This window comes from Saccopteryx leptura, chromosome 3 (assembly GCF_036850995.1).
Source record: "Saccopteryx leptura isolate mSacLep1 chromosome 3, mSacLep1_pri_phased_curated, whole genome shotgun sequence".
NCBI classification, from domain to species: Eukaryota; Metazoa; Chordata; class Mammalia; order Chiroptera; family Emballonuridae; genus Saccopteryx; species Saccopteryx leptura.
Genome location: NC_089505.1, coordinates 100,955,672 through 100,979,010, shown reverse-complemented (window position 1 = coordinate 100,979,010; position 23,339 = coordinate 100,955,672). Strand labels below are relative to the sequence as shown.

General features: G+C 46.0%; 1 protein-coding gene across 2 annotated transcripts in view; it reads right to left on the bottom strand.

The window, feature by feature from the left end:
• Positions 1–21,076, bottom strand: part of NIPAL3 (NIPA like domain containing 3) — a 49,075-nt gene extending 27,999 nt beyond the window's left edge. Inside the window, exons 1-4 of one of the 2 annotated variants that reach the window (XM_066375452.1) lie at positions 20,945–21,076; positions 13,065–13,425; positions 2,840–2,908; positions 1,354–1,525 (exon numbers count right to left, since the gene is read on the bottom strand). In XM_066375452.1, coding sequence (XP_066231549.1) covers positions 1,354–1,525; positions 2,840–2,908; positions 13,065–13,157 — 334 coding nt within the window. In that variant the 5' untranslated portion in view covers positions 13,158–13,425; positions 20,945–21,076. The remainder of the gene's footprint in view (positions 1–1,353; positions 1,526–2,839; positions 2,909–13,064; positions 13,426–20,944) is intronic. The other variant, XM_066375451.1, reaches the window with a different exon arrangement.
• Positions 21,077–23,339: the final 2,263 nt, after the last annotated feature.

Below are 23,339 nucleotides of genomic sequence, written 5' to 3'. Positions count from 1 at the left end.
AAAAAAATACTGTGTGGCCTGGCCTGTGGTGGCGCAGTGGATAAAGCATTGACCTGGAATGCTGAGGTTGCCTGTTGGAAACCCTGGGCTTGCCTGGTCAAGGCACATATGGGAAGCAATAAATGAACAACTAAAGTGAAGCAACTATGAGTTCATACTTCTTGTCCCCACCCTCTGTAAAATCAACAAATCAAATCTTTTAAAAAATTGTATTTTTTGGGAAGGAACATGCTTGAGGATGTCTTTCATCTTGTGGGCTCCCAGTTTACCAACCCTGCTCAAGAAAAAGAAGGTCTTATCATAGGGTCAGCGAAAGCAAATAGGTTTCTGCTCCTTTGCCAGGTCCTGGTAATTGGCAGTGACTGCCTGAAGCTCTGAGAATTCTGAGGGCCCATCAAGGCTGCTAGGAAAGAATGCTACGATTGATTAATGATGTCTGCCGTGGGCACAGGATACACATGTGGTTCCCACACATATGCCATCCCTATTGCAGAAGAGGCCCTCTTAATTCCAGGCAGAATAAAATTCAGAATATGACTTTCTCCTTTAAGAGCAGGAAAGAGCTTCTAGGCAGTGTCCTGCTTGCCAGCAAGATAGAAGGAAACATTTCAAAGCAAGTCTGTTGCCTTGCTTCTATGTGCAAAAAGCGATTGATCAGTAATCTACTATTTTATTTAAGAAGAAAAGACTTATTTTCTAATTCTATTTTATTTGTGACCTCATGGGTTTTAAAGCTCCTTTGTCTTTTAGTGGGCTCAAAGGTTCTGAGACACTGACTCAATGATTACAGAAGTCAGAGAAAAATGACATATGAGAATTTAATGATGTTTTTAAAGTGATATCAGTTGATATAAAAAGAGCAGAAAAGAAGCTGAACTTCTTCGAGGCATAAGATACCTGAACGCTATAAAAGCTTAGATTATCTTGAAGGAATCAGGATGAATGAGTTGAGGTTTCTTTTCTCTCTGTAGTAAAAGTACAAAGCAATTCTGATCAACTTTCTGAATCTTAAACAGATCCTGGAGCCAGACAGCCCAGTTCTTATCCCAGTCCTGCTCCTCACTAGTTGTGTGATTTGGGGGAAGCAAGTTCACCATTCTGTGCCTTGGTTTCCTCATCTGTAAAATGGGGATAATGAAGAATCTCCTCAAAAGGCTGCCGGAGGATTAGAAGAATTAATATCTGTAAAGTGCTTAGAGCAGGGTCCAGTGTGTATGAAGCCCTTTGCAAGCGCTAGCTGGTATTATCAAAGTAAAAGCTGCTATGTTTAATGAGTATCTTTGGTCCTGGTGGTGACACTGTGGTCACACAGGCAGCGGAGTCCCAGGGGAGGGCTGGGGACCCCGGTCTTACCTATCACGGAGACGGCGCTGAGGGGCACGATCAGGGACAGCGGAGCGAAGGCGTAGGAGGCAAACACTCCCAGCTCGCCCAGCAGCATCAGGAACAGGCCCAGCCACCATGTCTTGGTCTTGAAATAGGCTCGGGGGTCCTTGGAGCCTGCCAGCCGGATGTGGCTGTACTTCTAGAACAGGAAGTAAAGCAGTAGTCATCTAAATACTAAATGGTAATTCCTAGACAGTAGTTTTCAAACTTGCTGGGAAGCCTTACAATTGCTTGGGAAGGATTGAAAAAAATATATGAGTCTCATTCTCAGAGGAGGTGTGGGTGAAGCCTGGAGATGTGCATATCTAACACACACTGCAGCCGCGTGCAGTCTGCGTGGGAGCCATGGGCTGAGGACCCCCACTTTAGCCTGGCAATGCCCGGTCTAACTGCAATGCCCAGTGGTGCCCATGTTCAGGTGCCTGCTCTGCTATGCTCTGTTCTGTAGGAGTGTTGGCAGCTGTGCTGGGCAGCCCTGTGGGTCTCAGCGGACCCTGACCTCCCTCGAGTGGATACTTGGCCCAAGTATGGCCAATATCCTTTATTCTGGAAATGTGAACCTGGGACACAGAAACTGAGGCAGCGACTAAGGAAACTAGGAAGTCATGTTGATATAGAGGGCCAAGGCTGCCTTTTGGGGAGGGTCACGATGGGGGCTGCATGGAAGCAGACACGGAAACAGATGCGGAGGCAGGGATGCCGGTCTGCAAAAAGAAGAGCACGAACCAGACAAGTAGCCAAGGGACCATGTGGCCTGGCCTCAGAAACACACAGAAACATGCCAACACATATGTGTACAGGGAAGCCGAGACATACACATGTGTTTACACACCGCCACCAGGAAGGGGAGTTGGCCACCCTGCTGTGGGATTATTCTGACCAGAGGTGTCAAGTCTTAGTCTGTGTTTCCCAGAAGCAGTCCCTGAAACAAGGTCTTGGGAGCAGGAAGTAGATCTGGGAGCAGGAAGTGAGACAGTGAAGGGGAAGAGACAATGAGGAGTGTGTTCATGGGTGAATTAGTGCCCTAAGCAGATGGAGCTCAGTCCTCCTGGGGACCCTCTGAGAGCCCTGTGAACTCACCTCAGAGCAGACCCCCTGAGGATGGAAGCCTGGGGCATTAATCCACTGGCTCCCATCCCCACTGGTTGAAGGCTGCCCCATGGGCACTCACGACCACCACCACCCAAGGTGTACACCAAGCTTCCCACATAAACCTGCATGCTGGAGATTTTTAAGTTATGGAGAGCACTGTCATTACAGATGAGGGGTGATGGGTGGATGAAGTCGTGGCAAAGAATCAAGACATTCTGGAAAGACCCGCAGAATACTGTCCCAGGCCCAGGGCCCAGACGGAGTGGCAATGTCCCACAGAGCAGAGGCAGCTGGGCCTGCACCAGGCACCCTGGTTTGTTGGCTGTATCTGTCCCAGACAGCGCTGGTGACTGAAACGTACCTGGAGGTTAAGCGCAATGCTGACCACGAGGTGCCCGAAAATTGCCAACAGGGCACCGATCAAGTTCTCCTGTAAGGAAATTTTAGAAATAGAGATGAGCTGTGTATGGATTTGTACATCTATCTTATGTCAGTACCACATTGTTTTGATTACTATAGCTTGTAGTAATTTTTGAAATAAAAAAGTTGAAATCCTTCAACTTTGTTCTTTTTCCAAGATGGTTTTGGCTTGGGCTGACTTGCATTTTTTATGAACTGTAGGATGAGCCTCTCTCAGGTATTTGCTAATTTCCTCTTTTTTTAAAATTTATTTTTTTAGGTGAGAGGAGGGGAGATAGTGAGGCAGACTCCCTCATGCACCCCAACCAGGATCCACCTAGCAACTCTATCTTGGGCCAATTCTCCAGAACAAACCTACTTTTAGTGCCTGAGGCTGTTGTGAGCTATCCTCAGCACCTGGGCCTCACTAGAGCCAATCAAGCCACTGGCTGTGGGAGGGGAAAAGGAGGAGAAGAGGGGAGAGAAGCAGGAGAGGAGGCAGGGAGAAGCAGATGGTCACTTCTCCTGTGTGCCCTGACTGGGAATCGAAGCCGGGCTATCCATACACAGGGATGACACTCTATATCCACTGAGCCACCAACCGGGGCCTCTAATTTCCATTTTGATATCTTCACTGACCCATGGGTTATTTAGGAATCTGTTGTTTAATTTACATATATTTGTGAATTTCCTTTTGTTATTGATTTCTCATTTCATTCCACTGTGATCAGAAAACATACTTTGTATGATTTCGATCTGACATTTGTTTTGTAGCCTAACATATACTCTATCCCAGAGACTGTTCCATTGCACTTGAAAAGAATGGGTATTTTGCTATTGCTGGTTTATTAAAAGTGGGGTATTAAAGTCTTCAACCATTACTGCTGAACTATTTCTTCTTTCTATTCTGTCAATTTTTGTTCATATACTTTGGAGCTCTGTTAGGTGCATATATTTTATAATTGCTCTATCTTTTTTTTTTTTTTTTCTGAAGCTGGAAACGGGGAGAGACAGTCAGACAGACTCCCGCATGCGCCCAACCGGGATCCACCCGGCACGCCCACCAGGGGGCGACGCTCTGCCCACCAGGGGGCGATGCTCTGCCCACCAGGGGGCGATGCTCTGCCCCTTTGGGGCGTGGCTCTGTTGCGACCAGAGCCACTCTCGTGCCTGGGGCAGAGGCCAAGGAGCCATCCCCAGCGCCTGGGCCATCTTTGCTCCAGTGGAGCCTTGGCTGCGGGAGGGGAAGAGAGAGACAGAGAGGAAGGAGAGGGGAAGGGGTGGAGAAGCAAATAGGTGCTTCTCCTGTGTGCCCTGGCCCGGAATCGAACTCGGGACTTCTGCACGCCAGGCCAACGCTCTACCACTGAGCCAAAGCTCTTTTGATGGATTAACTCTTTTATAATTATATAATGTCCTTTGTCTCTTATAATATTTTTTGTTTTAAAGTCTATTTTGCCTGATGTTAGTATAGCCACTTGAGCTCTCTTTTGGTTACTGTTTGCATAAAATATCTTTAACCATTTTTAACTTTCAACTTATTTTTGTCTTTGAATCTAAAGTGAGTCTCTTGTAAATGGCATATATTGATACTTGGGTCATTTAAAAAAAATCTATTCTGCCAATCTCTCTCCCTTTTAATTGGAAAGTTTAATTGATTTACATTTAATATAATTAATAATATTGAAAGACTTGGGTCATTTTTGTACTTGTTTCCTATATTGCTTTTTCTTCCTCAGTTCCTCCATTACTGTCTTCTTTTGTGTTAAATAGAAATATTTTCTAGGGTACCATTTTAATTCCTTTGCCATTTCTCTTACTATATATTTTTTAGTTATTTTCTTAGTGATTGTGCTGGAGATGACCATTATCATCTTATTTTATGACAGTTTAGTCTGGATTAATAACAATTTAAATTCAGTAGTTTACAGAACTTTGTTCCGATATAGCTCCAGCTAGGGGAAACAAGAAAAGTACAAAGTCAAGGAGAAAAAGGAATGATGTAAAATTTCTAATTGTTAAAGAAGGGCTTTTCAGAAGGCTGAAAGTAGGTATCTAGTGGTCTTTATATTCCATGGACTTCAGTTAAGTGCATAAAATTGCATATATTGTATAGTTGCTCTATGTTCTATTTTATAGTTGTGTGTGTGTGTGTGTTTTAATTAGTATTTAGATGTGCCAAGAACTACATACTTTGCAAAGTATTTAAGTTTGTGATGGAAAGTTTTAAAAGACAGTATAGGGACTCGAGATCAAGAGTGAAAATGCACAGACAGGGTGACCAGGAAAGCAGGTTAAGGCCAGGTGGCCAGAAGGAATGTCGGATACACTGACTGCAAGAATGTCATCACCTGTCTACTCCCTGCTAAAAAACAAACAAACAAAAAAGCAACATTTTATCTCCCTTCTCACACTTGATTCTCCTGCCTTGAAATGGAAAATTCCACAAGCCTGCCTTTTTCAAAAAGGCCATGTCTCGCCTGACCTGTGGTGGCACAGTGGGATAAAGCGTCGACCTGGAACACTGAGGTCGCCGGTTCGAAACCTTGGGCTTGCCTGGTCAAGGCACATATGGGAGTTGATGCTTCCTGCTCCTCCCCCTTCTCTCTCTGTCTCTCTCACTCCTCTCTCTCTAAAAAAAAAAATCAATAAATAAAATATTAAAAAAAAAAAAAAAAAAAAAAGGCCATGTCTCATGCAAGCCTGCTTTGTCCCCAGCTTATAAAACAGCCAAGCAGAGCCAGCCCCGAGCCAGTCAGAGGACCTGCCTTTCCTCTGTGCTGCCTGCCATGTGCCAAGGCATAAGCTTAATAAAATCTGTCTGGAAATTTCTCTAAGGTTTCCTCTCGATTTCTATCCTGGGGGAGCCAAGAACCCCAGTGCCGGAAACCAACTAAAAGAATGTGTGAGGAAAGACACAGTGCTTCTTTAGAAGGTCCAGTTTGAGGACCTCAAAGGGAGCCCTTCATTAAGTGTGGCTCTTTATTTTTTTATTGATTTGAGAGGGAGATATCGATTTATTGTTACACTTATTCATACATTCATTGGTTTATTCTTGTAAGTGCCCTGTCTGGGTATCCAACCCGTAACCTTGGCTTAGTAGGACGATGCTCTAACCAACCGAGCTGCCTGGCTGGGGCAAGTGTGACTCTTAAAGTTATAAAGAAAAGATTGCAACCTCCTGAGATGCAAATTCAATAAATACCTGGTGGCTAAGCCTGTGTTCTGCCTAGTGATTTAGTTTACCTATGCTAATGAGGAGGAATTGTTAAAAAGAGCTAACTAGCAGATTGTACAGGAACTGCCTTGGGCCGGTAGGAGACAGAAAAACTCCAGCTCCTGCTCTGTCATCTTTACTGGCCATGAAGAAGAGCCGGAAAACAGCCTCTAGGAGTTTTACAAAAACCAGAGACCTGAGCCAGGCTGTTCAGAGAATTCATGGGGGTTAAAGGTTCAAGGGCTGGCGGTCAGTGAGATTTGCTTGCTTCAGTCTGGGTTCCTTTCTCCCTGGGGGATGACAGGGTTGGTGCAGAATTTGGAGAAAGCCCTTAGTGTTAGGGCAAACCATATGAAATGGCCAATATTCAACTGTCTACCTGCGAAAGTGGTAGTGTCATATGGTTCACTCAGCCTATCACCGGTAGCTGCTGTTATTTTACCCAGCGAGACCAAGCTGTCCTCTGATGACTAAAGCTGCCAGGCTGCCTGCGAATGCGGTGGTAACAACTGGCCAAGTAGGAGTGAAGGGATGAAGGGAAACAAGCCGTGTGTCCGCACAGACAGGCCAATACTATTTCAGGGCGGGGGTGGTGAGAAATGAAGACTGTAAATCTCACAAGGATAAACCCATCTAAGCGGCAAACCCATGGCTGAAAGGTCACTATGGTAACAACGGCTGACGTTGATGGAGCGTCCATGTACATCGGGCAGGGCGCCAAGCCCCTTCCATGTTGCACCTCCTCTGGGCCACCAACCACCCTCTGCAGCGGGTACTGCTCTGAGTCCTACTCTTAGCACATAAGCTGAATGGAGTTTATAGATAAACAAAGTAAGGCTCAGAGAAGTAAAATGGCTTGCTTGCCCAAGGGGAGAACGAAAGGATCTGAAACTAGAGGTCTGACTTCCAGTCTCCTGGGGGGAGGGGTAACTAACTACTCTTCCAGACCATGGCTTCAAAATAAATTAGGAAAAAAATAACCCCACCTTGAAAGTGCTACCTTCCCACTAATGACAGAGGCAGCTGAGGTTTCTTTAAAAAGCTTTGTCTACAAGCACATTAAGCTCAGTGAATAATAACTGGCTACAGGCACGGTTAGTAACAACGTAATATAACCAATGCCCCATCATCTCAGAGGTTCAAAGTACACCATCAACAGTAATTATGTCCCAAACCTTTGTGAAGTGGTGATTGGTGCAATCTGACAAGAATTTAAAGTCAAGTAAAGAAGTTGCTTGGGGCCCCGGGATTCCAGTTTGAGCACACACCTATTAGTCACCTTCCAGTGTCTGGCAAAGGGCAGCTGGGTTGAGGCAACAACCAACAGGACTTCTGATATTACGTTCCTCCTCCAAGTCTCAGAGCTTGACCACTGTAAAATAGGGGTGTCCAAGCCTGCTGGACCTGCAGGGAAATGAAGGGCAGTGCCCGGGCAGCTGTCCCCTCTGGACACCAGTGGGAACTTCTCAGTCTACATTGCTTTTCTTTTTGCAAGGAACATTCCAGGTGTTTTCACAGAAGTCATTTAAAGTGTTAAATGCTCACAAGTAGGCATAGAAATCTGACCCTGGCATTAGTGACTCTGTCCCTTAAGAAAAGATGCAGCCAGCCTGACCAGGCAGTGGCGCAGTGGATAGAGCATCGGACTGGGATGCAAAAGACCCAGGTTCGAGACCCGGAGGTCGCCAGCTCGAGCTCGGGTTCATTTGGTTTGAGCAAAGCTCATCAGCTTGGACCCAAGGTCGCTGGCTTGAGCAAGGGGTCACTCTGTCTGCTGAAGGCCCGCGGTCAAAGCACATATGAGAAAGCAATCAGTGAACAACTAAGGTGTTACAACAAAAAACTGATGATTAATGCTTCTCATCTCTCTCCATTCCTGCCTGTCTGTCCCTAGCTATCCCTCTCTCTGACTCTCTGTCTCTGTAAAAAATAAATAAATAAATAAAAGAAAAGATGCAGACTGCCCTGGCCAGTTGGCACAGTGGTAGAGCATCAGCCCAGCCTGTGGATGTCTCGGGTTTGATTCCTGGTCAGGGTACAGAGGAGAAGTGCCCATTTGCTTCTTTACCCCCCCCCCCTTGCTTCTCTCTCTCTCTCTGGCAGCCATGGTTCAATTGGAGAGAGCTGGCCCTGGGCACTGAGGATGGCTCCTTAGCCTCTGCTTCAGGTGCTAAGAAGAGCTTGGTTGCTGAGCAATGGAGCAATGCCCCAGACGGGCAAAGCATCACCCCCTAGTGGGCTTGCTGGGTGGATCCTGGTTGGGGTGCATGTGGGAATCTGTCTCTGCCTCCCTTCTTCTCACTGAATAAAAATAAAAAATAAAGAAAAGACGCAGACTGAAACAATGGTGTTCCCACCGAGGGCAGGTCTTCTGGCAGCCTCAGGTCACTGTCTTTACCTGCAATGCCTACTTGGATTTTAATTGAGGTAGAAGAGAGGGGTGGAAGGGAAGAGGGCCACCCTCATTTTGAAGGCAAATACCTGGGTACGGGGTGGGGATCTCAGTTGCCTTAGAAGGTCTAAGACTCAGCCAAAGTCACAGAGTAAGCAAGTGGTAGGACCAGACCTGAACACAGGTCTCTTAACACTTTGATCCCCAATATATTACAGGTGAGGAAGTAGTGAGGCTTCTCAATGATCAGGAACCTTGTACTTAGGACATATCCAGTCAAAATCGGGATATTTTGAGAACGATATGGGGTTTTATTAACACATGGACATGAGGCACAAACCCGGACTTTTGGTTACTGCACTTTAGTGCAGTCTCTGAATGGGGAGTGGTGCTGGCGAGGAAAGTGGGTGAGGGCAAAACTATGGGCAGGCAGCTGGATTTCAGACTCAGGTGCTAGCCACGGCTTCAACAGACCCAAATATCCAGGGGTCGGGGTCAAGGCTGGGGGCGCAGCAAACCCAAGCCGCTTCTCTCTTTGCTTCCTGGTGTGGACTTGGAACTTGGAACACCAGCAAACCCGGGCTGGGGACCTGCCTCTGCTACGGATTGCTGTGTGACTTCAGGGGAAGCAGCTTGACTCTCGGAACCTTAGCTTCCCCTCTGAAAAACGGAGCTGATTGTAGCCATCATATGATTGTCATGTTGTGTGAAATAAGGTACACGTTGAAACATTACATGACACATAATAAATAGTAAAACAATTTTAGCTGTTACTATTATTTCTATAGTTTTTGTTATTACTATTGTCACTATTAGCAACAGTCCTAAGGACCTTTCTGGCTCGGATATTCTCTGATCCAAGAATTGATCTTTTACCGGCTACAACTCTGAAAGAAAATAAACTGTTCCCAGAAATGCAGTCAGAGGTCCCAGAGGCAGGAAACGTTGCTTGGATATTGATATCCAGCTGAAACCTCAGCTCAAACCTCCCTTTCCAAGGTCTGCTTTACATCTGCCAACAACAGCCTCTATTTAAATCCCATGGTGACAAGACTAGTCATCACTTGGTATTTAAACTTATCTTGCACAATCCCTTGGGCTTAAACTGCTAACAGTTAAGTATAAGCATTCTGGCTCGCTCTGAGGGTTACTCACATTCAAATATAAGAGATATAGCAGTCTAGCTAACCAGGCTCTGCTACATCTATGACCTGGTCTCAGGCCAGCTCCAGATGCTTACCTTCTGCCCCAGGTGAGGCATTGCCATTTAAACACCTAATAACCAGTACCAGGGAGAGAAGGGGCTTCCCAGAGTGCTGGCATAATGCAGGCAGCAGGGAATGAGGGATAAAACCAAGGGCACTGGCAGTACACAGACTGGATTAGCATCACAGCTTTGGCCCTGGTATATGGATGTCCCAGATTCAATTCCTGGGCAGGGCACACAGGAGAAGCGACCATCTGCTTTCCCCCTACCCTCTCCCCCTCTGTCCCTCTTTCCCTCCCCAGTCAGTGTGGCTCAAGGGGTTTGAGCATGGCCCCAGGCACTTAGGATAGCTCCATTGGAGCACATCAGCCTCAGGAACTATAAACAGCTTGATACTCCAGCATCGGCCCCTGATAGGGTTGCTGGGTGGATCCCAGTCTGGGTGCATGCAGGAATCTACCTCACAATCTCCCCTACTCTCACCTTAAAAAATAAAGAATCACAGCTTTACTGTACCTACTGACTGTGTGGCATTGGGCAAGTTAATTAACCTCTCTGTACCAACTTCCTCATATGTAAAATGGGATTATAATAGTACCTACCTTGTAAGGGTTTTGTGAAGATTAGCATAGTCCCTGTCATAGTAAACACTCAACAAATGTTAGCTGCTGCCATGATGATGATGAAGATCACTACAGTAATTGTGAACTGGCTATGAAGTGTGGATATAGGATAGATAGTTTCCTGCCAGGAAGACTGACAGTCACAAAAGCGTCATGGAAAAGCTGACACCTGAGCTGGAGCTGGAAGGATGGGGCAGGATTTCCAAAGGCAGAAACCAGATGGAGCAGGCAGCTTCAGTTTCCTCTATAACTCAGGTCATCCTCTCAGCTACCCTATGGGATGGATTTAAAACTGACCTGCAGCCTGACCAGGTGGTGGCGCAGTGGATAAAGCGTTGGACTGGGATGCGGAAGGACCCAGGTTCGAGACCCCGAGGTTGCCAGCTTGAGCACGGGCTCATCTGGCTTGAGCAAAGCTTACCAGCTTGGACCCAAGGTCGCTGGCTCCAGCAAGGGGTCACTTGGTCTGCTGAAGGCCCAAGGTCAAGGCACATATGAGAAAGCAATCAATGAACAACTAAGGTGTTGCAACGAAAAACTGATGATTGATGCTTCTCATCTCTCTCTGTTCCTGTCTGTCTGTTCCTATCTGTCCCTCTCTCTGACTCTCTCTCTGTCCCTGTAAATAAATAAAAAAAAAAACAAAAAAAAACCTGACCTGCAAAGGAGTTACATGGCTTTCCCCAAGTTACAATGCCAGACACAGCTGGCATTTGAAGACAGGGATCTTTGATTCTATAGGCCATGCTCATAACACCTGCTTTATCTCTATTGTTGCACCAAACTCTGTCCTGAAGGGTAGGTACTCGTGCAAATAGCTTCCCCTACCTCCCTCGTGGACTGTAGGCTCCTTCAGGGAAGTGATGTCTCAGTAGTGCATGTAGCTGCCACCCCACCCAGAGCAGGCATGGATCAACAGACTCAGCTGAAATGCCTATTTGCTACATAGAAGAAACTCAGGCCTGACTCTTCTGGGCTGAGGCACAGCCTCCAATGTCAAGGACTGGCTGTCATGCTGCCTCCTGGGCGGCTCAGCCTGCTGGCCTCTCCTTCATAGACCACCCTTCTCCAACAAACAGAATCCATTCCCCATTGGGTAGGGCAGAGGGCAGGGCTGCTCCTAACTTCATCCTACTGACCAAGCTGGACTGGGGGCCTCTTAATGTTTTTCTTGCCCCAAAGGAAAGAGGTGATTTGAGGGCAGCCTGCCCCGACCACATGACCATGTTTCTCTGAGAGTTTCCCACAATGATGGAGCCCCAGAAAGCATGTTTGCTAGGTGACCCCACTCCCCTGGCCACCACTGACTGGACCCATGTAGACACCTGACTCAGGCTGGGCCACTCAGATCTTCCCTCTTTTGAAAGTGGATGTGACAGTTTAGCACCTTCCAAGCCCCACTGCTCTTTCTGCTCCTTGGGTTCCATGAACTACCCTGTAGCCTTATAATAATTTCCCCTTTGCCTGAGTTTTCCTGAAACGGGTTTTATTCCTTGCAACCAAAACAGCCTTAACAAAATCAAAAGAAGGAGGCAGCTTCCCTTAAAAACCGTTTCCCTTATCGCAGGCAGAACTAACTTCACCTTCCTCTGCCCTGTGCACCTTAACATTCTACTTGGTAACCACAAGGTGTTTCCGAGTCAAGTACCTGCTTCGTGCCTACCAGTGGGCTGGGTGCTTTTTCACTGCACACAGAGCCCTGGGAGATTAGAGATGGAGGGAGGTATTACCACCATTCTACCCATAACAGAAGCTCTGAGGGGTTAAGTCATTATGTCCAAGGTCACTTAGCTAGAAAGAAACACAGGCTTCTTCATTTCACCCCACCTTTGGGGGTGCTCATACCCCCTTTTTCATCTACTTATCTCCCATCTCAATTCTTAAGCTCTTTGGCAGAGTCCCCATGGATTATTTGTGTTTGCTCTGGCATGAAGCTATATTTCTATAATAAGTAACTGAATTAATTTGTGATTAAAATGGAAACTTATTAGCAATCTCATCAGGGGGAGTGTTGTGTTTCTTTGATCTTGTATTTTTCTCCTTGGCACCCATTCACTGCAGGGCCAACTGTATTGACAATATTTTCTTTTTTTCTGTATCCTTGATGCTCTGGCATTTATGGCCTCGCTGACTAGAGGCAGACTCACAGGCCTAGCCCATTCTTAGCAAAGGAGCGTGTACTCCGGGATTCACTGCAGCACTGGTTCCAGTCACCCCAGGTTAGACATAGTCTGAACATCCAACAAGAGGGGACCTGTCCAGCACGTTTTGATATGGAAGCTCAGCAGATTACTGGGCAATCATTCCAACAGCCTGCGTTCAATCACTACTCAAAGACACGGGAAATAGTCCGCAAACAAGGGGAACTCAAACAACCGAGACACAAAACTTCCTGTACAATCTGACCTTAAATTTGTAATACCGGAAGGAGACAGGAAGCAAGTAATACTGAAGCATGAACTAAGATTGTCTATGAGTAATGAGACAGGTGATTTATTAAAAAAAATCGTATCTTCTAAGTCTGACTGCATTCCTTTAAAAATATTTCTCTACCTCCTTATTTTTTTTTTTATTTAAATGAGCGTTTCTTTTCTTTTTATTACACATTCTGCTGGATGTGTGCGGGCCTGCCTACACCTGCCAGCAGCAATAGGCATGCGGACCGTGGACGTCTCCGTTAGCTTACGCTGTGCCCTGTTACTTGCTTGTTAGAGAAATACTGAAGTCCCAAACCCCCAAAGCTCTTGCCTTGTAGGAGAAGGAGCCCTGGCTCCCGGCGTCGGCGCTGCTGGTGGGCGGCAGCTGCTGCAGCTGCAGGGCTGCGCTGTGGGCCCCGTCCATGCTGCTCTACCGGTGCATCCCGGGCGGCTCGGGCTCCGGCACCGGCTCCGAAGCAGGGCTGCACTACGCGGGACCCACGCGCGGAGCCATCTTCCCTGTGGTGTTCACCTGCTTCCACCAGCTGCCTCTGTCTCACGTCGAAACAGGACTTCCGGGCTCTTTTGGCTGATTTACAGCCTTTTCCTCATCTTCACTCAGAGAAACGCCAATTTCTGCATCTCTCCCAAGCAGGTAATTTAGGAATATGTTTTCTGATTCTTGCGGTGCCCTGTGGGGGGGTGGGCGGGAGAACATTAAAATTGCATGTACAATGAAACATTGAGCCCAGGTTTGTAACCTGAGAATACCATTAGAATAAAAAACAAAGGGCCGTGAGAAGTGAGGCCATTTAAAAATTATATCGTGCCTTTGGCCACCTTAATAAAGATATGGTTTATCTACCTCAAAATCTTTTCCCCTGGCCTTTAAAAACCCCCTTTCCTCTCCCCCTCTGCCTCCTTCCTCCCATCATATCTTAAGTCCTCCCTTTGCCACAGGCTCCTCTACATAGTGAATACTAAGGTGACCGACTTTTCTACAATAAAAAGGAGGACAAAAATAAATTGAAGAAAACAGTATCGTAAATAAAAGGAACATCTTAATCATTGCAATAATAATACACTATATGATAAATGCACAATAAAAACATTTGTAATATTTTATATTGCAATTATGCTTACATGCCTATTAATTTTTAATAATAACTGTAAGAAAAAAGCACTCATATAGCTATAAATACATCACATCACACGCAATGGATCGACTCTGCATCAATCAAATGCAGACATTTACAGATTAGTCTTCCAATATCAAAAAGGAGGACATGTAGGAGGACACTTTTTGAGGGAGGATAGAACTTACAAAAGAAGGACTGTCCTCCCTAAAGGAGGACGGTTGGTCACCTTATGAATACTGCCTATGCCTACTTCTCCAGGCCTCAAAAATTATATATATATACATCCCACTGTTATACAAAGGGAACCATCTGGGTTCTGGCTTAGGAAAGAAAGAATGAGAAAAGTCATTTCATGGAAGAGGGGAGAACTGGGCTGCTACTGAGGGTCAGAGTGATAACACTTGCCTGGGAGGTAGAAGATCTGTGTGGCCTGATCACTGGGAGACTCAGTTGTTTCATCTGTAAAGTGGGGGTAATAATGTGACTTCAAGTAAAACTAGCAATGGTGGTAATTCCTGATAACTTCATTGGACTGATATTTTCAGCGTGTCTCAAACTTTTCTACCAAATAGAAAAGAGAAAAAATGCCCCTTGTGGTCTAGGAGGCATGGCCCTACCACAAATGTTGTGGGTCCTTATATTAAAAAAAAAAAAAAAAAGCATACAAATTTGGATTCTACCGCAAAGTCTATGTTTATTTTAATATAAAAATATTTTAAATTGCTTTTGATCTGCCATGTGCTACTTACTGGTTTTATCTTGGGTGAGTCATTTAACCTTTCAGCCAGTTTCTTCTACTGTGAAATATGGATAACAACATTCCTACCCCACAGGGTTTTGGTGAGAATTTGCTGAAATCATGCACATAAAATGCACGCACAGTGAGCGGTCAATGAATGTCAGCTGTTGTTAGTGTTAATTTTATTCTTATCAGTTTGAATATTTAGTTTACCCATGAATATTTCCTTTCTTTATCTCATGCATTCATGCAACAAATATTTATTGAGGGCTTACTATGTGTCAGACAGTGTCTGCCATGTCTCCAGGCTTAGGAGGCTGCCTCTTGTCTTTCCTGTAGCTTCTAGTTTCTTCTGTTATCTGTTCCTAGGCCCAGGAATGCTGGTTCCTGGTGTGAATAGCACAGTCATATGTCCTGGGCTAACACTGTGTCTAGATGCCGGGCTTAGCACAGGGGCAGCCATGAAGACTATTTGCCCCACACGTCATTTTATCAAAGGGCCTACAGATGTGGTTATACTTCAGTGTGTGTGTGTGTGTCTGTGTATGTACATATACACACACATATATCTAATTATTCATCTCTTCACTTTTATGTGTTTTAGACGCATTATTGTGTTAAATTTATGTATCCCTATTTTTTTAAAATAATTTAAAAAATTTTTCAATTACAGTTGACATACATTATTATATTAGTTTCAGGACATCCCAGTGATTGGACATTACATATCTAAGTGATCATCCCAACCAATCTCGCACCCATTTACACCCTACCTAGTTAGTAGAATATTGTTGACTCTATTCCTCTTGTTTTGCTTTTGCCTTACATCCCCTTGGCTGTTCTGTAACAACCAATTTGTACGTCTCAATCCCTTCACCTTTTTCACCCATTGCCCCCACCTCTCTTACATCTAGCAACTGTCAAACTGTGCTCTGTATGAGTCTCTTCTGTTCTGCTGCTCGCTCATTTTTGTTTTTTAGATTCAATTGTTGATAGACATGTATTTATTGCCATTTTATTGTTCATATTTTTGGTCTTTTTTTCTTCTTCTTCTTAAAGAAGACCTGTTAACATTTTATATAATGTTGGTTTGGTGGTGATGAACTCCTTTAGCTTTTTCTTGTCTGGAAAGCTCTTTATCTGTCCTTCAATTCTAAATGATAGCTTTGCTGAGTAGAGTAATCTTGGTTGTAGGTCCTTGCTTTTCATCACTTGAATATTTCTTGCCAATCCCTTCTGAACTGCAAAGTTTCTGAGAAATCAGCTGACAGTCTCATGGGAGCTCCTAGGTAGGTAACTAACTGCTTTTCTCCTGATGCTTTTAAGATTCTTTGTCTTTAAATTTTGCATTTTAATTATAATGTGTCTTGGTGTGGGCCTCTTTGGGTTCATCTTGTTTGGGATTCTTTGTGCTTCCTGGACTTGTATGTCTATTTCCTTCACCAGGTTAGGGAAGTTTTCTGTCATTACTTTTTCAAATAGGCTTTATTTTTCCCATCGATTTGAAGGGATGGGGGAAGAGAAGCATCAACTTATTGTTCCACTTAGTTGTTCCATTCTGTTGTACACTCCTTGGTTGCTTCTTATTATGTGCCCTGACCCTCAATCTCGGCACACTGGGATAATTCAAATACTCTATCCACTGGACCACCTGGCCAGGACCTCAAATAGGTTTTTAATTTCTTGCTCTTTCTCTTCTCCTTCTGGTCCCCCCATGATGTGAATGCTAGTACACTTAAAGTTGTCCCAGAGGCTCCTTACACTATTTTCATTCTTTTGGGTTCTTTTTTCTTTCTGCTGTTCTTTTTTTGTCTGTGTGTGTGTGTATGACAGAGACAGATAGAGAAAGAGAGACAGAGAGAGGGACAGATAGGGACAGACAGACAGGAAGGGAGAGAGATGAGAAGCATCAATTCTTTGTTGTGGCTCCTTAGTTGTTCATTGATTGCTTTCTCATATGTGCCTTGACCAGGGGGCTACAGCAAAGCTAGTGACCCCTTGCTCACACCAGCAACCCTGGGCTAAAGCTAGCAACCTTGGGCTTCAAGCCAGCAACCTTTGGGCTCAAGCCAGTGACCAGGGGGATCATGTCTATGGTCCATGCTCAAGCTGGTGAGCCCACGCTCAAGCCAGATGAGCCTGTGCTCAAGCTGGATGAGCCTGTGCTCAAGCCTGCAAACTTGGGGTTTTGAAACTGGGACCTCGACATCCCAGTCAGACACTCTATCCACTGCACCACTGCCTGATCAGGCTCTTTCTGCTGTTCTGATTGGGTGTTTTTTTCTTCCTTATATTCCAAGTCACTGATTTGATTCTCAGCTTCACCTACTCTACTCTTTTTTTTTTTTTGTATTTTTTCTGAAGCTAGAAACGGGGAGAGACAGTCAGACAGACTCCCGCATGCGCCCGACCGAGATCCACCCGGCACGCCCACCAGGGGGCGACGCTCTGCCCACTAGGGGGCGATGCTCTGCCCCTCCGGGGCGTCGCTCTGCCGCAACCAGAGCCACTCTAGCGCCTGGGGCAGAGGCCAAGGAGCCCTCCCCAGCGCCCAGGCCATCTTTGCTCCAATGGAGCCTCGGCTGCAGGAGGGGAAGAGAGAGACAGAGAGGAAGGAGAGGGGGAGGGGTGGAGAAGCAGATGGGCGCTTCTCCTGTGTGCCCTGGCCGGGAATCGAACCCGGGACTTCTGCACGCCAGGCCGACGCTCTACCACTGAGCCAACCGGCCGGGGCACCTACTCTACTCTTAACTCCCTGCAAATTATTCTTCATTTCAATTAGTGTATACATCATGTCAGATTGGTCCTTTTTTATGCTGTTGAAGTTCTCACTAAGTTCACTGAGCATCCTTATAACCAGTGTTTTGATTGCTTATCTCCATTTTGTTATTTTTCTGGAGTCTTGCTCTTTTCTTTCATTTGGGACATGTTTCTTTGTCTCCTCATTTTGGCTCCTTCCTTGTGTTTGTTTCTGTGTGTTAGGTAGAGCTGCCACGTCTCCTAGGCTTGGTAGAGTGGTCTAATGTAGTAGGTGTTCTGTAGGGTCCAGTGGTACAGCCTTCCCGATCACCCAAGTTGGGCACTCCAGGTGTGCCCCCCTCTGTGGGCCTGTATAGCCTCCTCTTGTAGTTAAGCCTTGAGTGCTGTTGGCATGTCAATGGGAGGGATTTACCTGTACGCCAATCAGCTGCAAGAACTGACTGTGACCACGGACCATTGTGGAGGATCAGTTGTGCAGGAGCCTTGGGTGGTGGTGCTCTGACGTGGTCTGAAGCTCTTTCCTTGGTACACTGGCTCTGGGGCCTCCCGGGAGGTATAGGTCAAGGTTAGTGTCAACTATGTTGTGCCAGGGACCACCTGGCATGAGCTACAAAGCAATTTGTAGATGACTGCTACTTGTGCTGGGCTTGGAGCTGCCCAGGTGAGGCCAAGCTGTGAACCAAAGCTGGCTGCTGCCAGTGCTGGGCCTAGGGCCACTTAGCAAGAGGTATGGAGTTCACTGATTGCTGCTTGTTGGAGAGATTTTAGGAAAATCTGAAGCATGAACCAAAATAGGTCATTTGTATGGAAAAGCCTCTGGAAACAGCCTGGGTGGGCCCGAAAGTTGGATGGGGCAGGGCCTCAGGGAATCACCAGGGTGGGGCAAACAGTGTAAGCCAGGATGATGGAAACTTAAGATATGGCACCTGCCTGCCAACTCAATGTAGTTCGGGCTCATCAAAGGAACAATGGTCACCTGACCTGTGGTGGTGCAGTGGATAAAGCATTGACATGGAATGCTGAAGTTGCCAGATCGAAACTCTCGGCTTGACAGGTCAAGGCACATATGAGAAGCCACTACTACAAGTTGATGCTTCTCGTTCCTCCCCACCCCCCCCTCCTTTCTCTTTCTCTCCTCTCTCTGAAGTCAATAAATAAAATCTTAAAAATAAATAAATAAAAAGGAACAACGGCCTCTGCCAGCACTTCTGCCTGGGAGAAAGCTGCCACCCCACCTGATGCCAGACAATTCAGTTCCTCCTAGTGTGTCTCTGGTGCCTTTCAGGTTGATACTTAGGTGCTAGATGGAGCTCAGAGGGAGTGATTCTGAATAAGTCCGGGTATAGGCCCTTTAAGGGAAACTGCCTTGGGACTCCAGCAGTCTTCAGTTTCCCTCAGCCTCAATTCCCACTGGTTTTTACAGCCAGAAAGTATGGGGACTTCTCTTCCTGGCACTGGGACCCTGGGCTGAGGCACCTGGTACTCCTTGCTCTTCAGGGCAACCTCTTCAGCCAAGATATTTGTCCCAATTTTTATCTACTACATGTGGGTGTGAGACCAGCCTGTTCCCATCTCTGCCTCTTCTACTAGTAAGGTGACCAATCATCCTCCTTTAGGGAGGACAGTCCTTCTTTTGTAAGTTCTGTCCTCCCTCGAAAACTGTCCTCCTACATGTCCTCCTTTTTGATATTGGAAGACTAATCTGTAAATGTCCGTATTGGATCGATGCAGAGTCGATCCACTGTGTGTGATGTGACGTATCTGTATCTAAATGAGTACATTTTTCTTACAATTATTAGTAAAAATAGGCATGTAAGCATAATTACAATATAAAATATTACAAATGTTTTTATTGTGCATATTATAGTGTATTATCATTGCAATGAATAAAATGTTCCTTTTATTTACAATGTTGTTTTCTTCCATTTATTTTTGTCCTCCTTTTCATTGTAAAAAAGTTGGTCACCTTACTACTAGTCTTTATGGGGCTCCTTCTTTAATTTCAAAGTTGTAGGTCTTCCATTCAGCCAGATTTCAGGTAGTTCTGAATGATGGTTGTTCTGTACATTAGTTGTAATTTTGATGTGGTTAGAGAAGGTGAATACCATTATGCCGGCACCTTGACCAGAAGTCTCCTTAACTTTTTAGTGCAATAGAGAAAAAGAGTGGTCTAGGGTTCTCTCTACCACTGCAAGACCCTTAGAGGCTTTCAACCTGGAGCAGAAGGGGCACTGGAGAGCACAAACTCTGGGAAGGTGTTTGCTGAATCCTCAGTTCAATTGCTCCCTCCCCAGATCTAGTCCAGAACCTGCACAGTGACCTCTGTACATACCTCCTGACGGGCTACTCAGTACCTGCTGTACCTGCTGCACTCTGGCCACTTTGCAGCCGAGAGTGGTGGTACTCAACCGCGACTCCAGAAATACAACGCACACACCCTGCCCCACCCACAGGATGTCAGAGAAAGTAAACAGGCCTTGGGGACATGCCGATGGGGTGATGGGAGATGGGAATCGAGGCCTGCTAACCTCTTCTAGACCAGCTGGTTTTGCTTTTGTTTGTGGTGGTGGTGGTGGTGGCTGTCATTTAATTTGCTTTTAAAAAGCAGCTTCCCTTTCTACCTCAGGAACCCTAAGGCCTCTGAGGCATTGCCTACAAAAAACAGGCTCTTCCTCAGCTGGTAGGAGTTTGAATAAAATCCTTGGAAGAACACTTTGCAATTCGTCCTTCCTTATAAGGCACACATTCTTTGCCTAGTGACTCTCTTTTCCAGACTTCAAAGCACTTTCCCAGGGCTAACATATGCCCAAGAGGCAAGTAACCAACTCTGGTGCCAGTAATCCCTTAATTTTGAGGCCCTCACGGTCCCCAGTGAGCATAGGGTCTGGGCCTTAAGAAAAGAAAGGGAATTCAGTAGGTGCTCACTTCCACTCCACTCTGTCTGCCTTATCTCAATGAATTATTTCACCAACCCACAGAGCAGGTTTTACAGATGAGAGATCTATAGCTCATGGTTGCTAAGAGTAGGGTCTGTATTAGAACTTGGCTCTATCTAAAAAATAATACGCCTTTCCCACCTGGTGATTCAGCTTCTTGCTGGTGAGTGCCAGTTAGATGTCAAGCGCTTTTCCTTTCGAGGGCTGTGGCTCACTAAAGGGTTACACTCCCCAGTCCCCTCCCAGTGAGCTGGAAACTACAACTTCCAGCAGGCTGTGTAGGTCAAGAACGCTTCCTCTTATTCCACCTGCTAACCCCATCGTCTGCTATCGTCAGGAAGCCCGAGTCAGCGTGTAGAAGAGTAATTCTGGCAAAGTTACTCCATTTCACTTGCTGATTTGATAAGGCCTGTCACTCCCTTTTTTAAAGCAAATCCATGCCCCTCGTCCTTTCACCCTCGATGCAAAAATGGAAAAAACATTCTGAGGCAGCGAGACCCACGCTGACAAGGCTGGTGACAGCAAGAAGAAAGGGTATTTATACTAGGGGACCTTACATGATTACAAAGGCATTCTCTTTTCTAGAAACGAAGGCTGAACTCAAGTGCCCCCTCCCTCAGTCTTAATCATTACTCACCGGCGCCGTTTCCTCCAAGGCCCACCTATCAGAGGTGTCTGAGCAATGCCTAGACTCTTCGTGCAACCCGGAGGCACAGTCTCCTTAATTCCTTCCCCAACTCAGAGCTGCCTGGGTCCTGCACTGTTTTGCTTTCAAAGCCCGCGATTTGATTTGTCTGGCCGCCTGCCAGTCAGAAGCCGGCGGGCACTTCGCTCAGACGAGTGGCTGCGAGGAGAGGATAGGCGGTTCATACCCTTTATTAGTTGCGCCACAAGGCTTGGTTGAAGCGTACGGGGAGAGACTTAGCAAGGCAGCGTCCTGCGGGAGCGCTGTGCTCACCTGGAGCGGGTCCCCTCTAGCGGCCACGGGAAGGACCTTGGAACACACCCTGCTTCCTGTCTCCCTTTGTCCAGTAGCGCCCAGATGACTGATCACCTCCACTTGCCCGACAGGTGGGCAGCTTGCCAGGGGTCCTTCCGCAGAGCCACCTCCCGGACTTTGCTCCTGCTGTTCCCGGTTTTCCCCAAGTTTCAGAGCTATGTATATATCGCTGCCTGCCCTCCCGTAACACCTGTTGGGTGCATTAGTTACCAACTCTCCCAGCACGTCCACAGCTCAGCAACACTTCAGGTCCTCCAATGAGCCTAACACTAATGTTTCCTTAACGCACGACTGTAATAATTAGCGAGATGGAACTTACACTTCTTCACTTATCTGCATTTCATTTCAGATCTTCACAACAACCTTCTCAGTGAGATATTGAGCTCATCCCATTTCACCGATGAAGAAATGACATCTGGGTAGAGCCCTCAATAACAAAGAGCCAGTTATGGTAGAGAGCTCAAGGGAACACTCAAGAGAAGATCGAGGTTGGCACGTTATAGAAACTGCCCAAAGGACAGCGTGACTGGTGCGAGAATCTTCTGGAGCGTGAGTGATAGGAGCTGGGTGGGCAAAATGGTAAGGCTTGTGGTCTATCCCAAGAGTCTTGAGTGGTCGCCTAGATAAACCCCTATTAAGTTTCCCCACCGGTCCTGATGCAGCCGGCAGAAGCCAAAAATTCTGGCAGCTTTCCTGTGGTTTTTAAAACGTCTCTTAGGATTGGCCAATAACTTTTCGCCCTGAAGAAACGGAGCACACCATTGGCTAGAGTTACTCAGGAAGGTGGACTTGAGAATAGTAGCCTGTAGTTGCCATAGCGACAGGGGAGGTTGGGCAAGGCCAGACTCAGCCGCGGGGACCCGTTGAGGTAGGAGGCAGTTCCTAACTGGGCACCGGTCCTGGGATAATAGGACAAAGACCCAGCGCACCCACCCCATGGGACACCCAATGAGACCCGAGCCTCCTAGCTGCTTGTCAAATTTCGGTGCTACTAAGTGATGCCCTGGCAGAAGCCACGGTTGGAGGTGCCTCTCCCTGGAATTGTGGCTTCAGAGTCCCCACCTGAAAAATGGTGATTATAACCACAGCATGCCTTCCCCACGGAGCTTCTGGGCACCTGACCCCCCTACCTCAGCCCCTGGGGGTATACATACACACGTTTGGGGGCTGTGGTGACTGGCAGCTGCTGAGCGACAGAGCAACAAAGAGCAGAATCCTAATCCCAGCTCCTTAGGTGTCCCTCTGCCAACATCTTTCCTGCCCCGGGCCTCAGTTTAGCCATCTGTAAAATGAAAGGGTGAGATTGAAATATAGTGGTCACTAGCTGGCTACTAATGTTGCTGACATGTTTTCTCAGCTTATGAAAAATATCAAATGGATTAGTTACCTCAGAGTGCTTTGAAAAATATAAACTATTTCCAAGATGCTCCATAGCGTGATAATTGAATGGGTAAAAATCTCGTTTAGTCAAAACAACTCATGCAAATCTCATAAAGTAACAGTATACATAGTTTAGTATATTCAGTATTGATCTGTAACATACATGTATAAATGCATAAAATATATGATAATACTATAACAAATGATAAAGGTTTTTATATTTTAAAAATATATATATATAGAGAGAGATGATAGAATGAAAACATGCCTATAGTTGTAATCATGGAAGGTAAAGTTTATTGGATATAGCTCCTGAAGGAAAGAGTTGTGTTATGAGTACATCTATATATATTATTGCTAAAATGTGTTTACCCCTAGTAAACACATTCACTCATTTATTCCATAAATATTTATTAAGTAACGACTATGTGCCAGGAAACATACTGAGGGTTCCATGATGAACATTCTGCTGAGGAAGATCATATAGAAATACACACAAAATCTGATGTTGGGTAGAGAAAAATGCTATGAGAAAAATAAGACAAGGTTCTGGGCTGGAGGAAGATGGAGTGGTGCGTCTTCTTCCTCTTCTTTTTATTTTAGTTTTCTCTTCTGAGAGAGAAGAATGGAGAGAGATGAGAAGCAACATCAC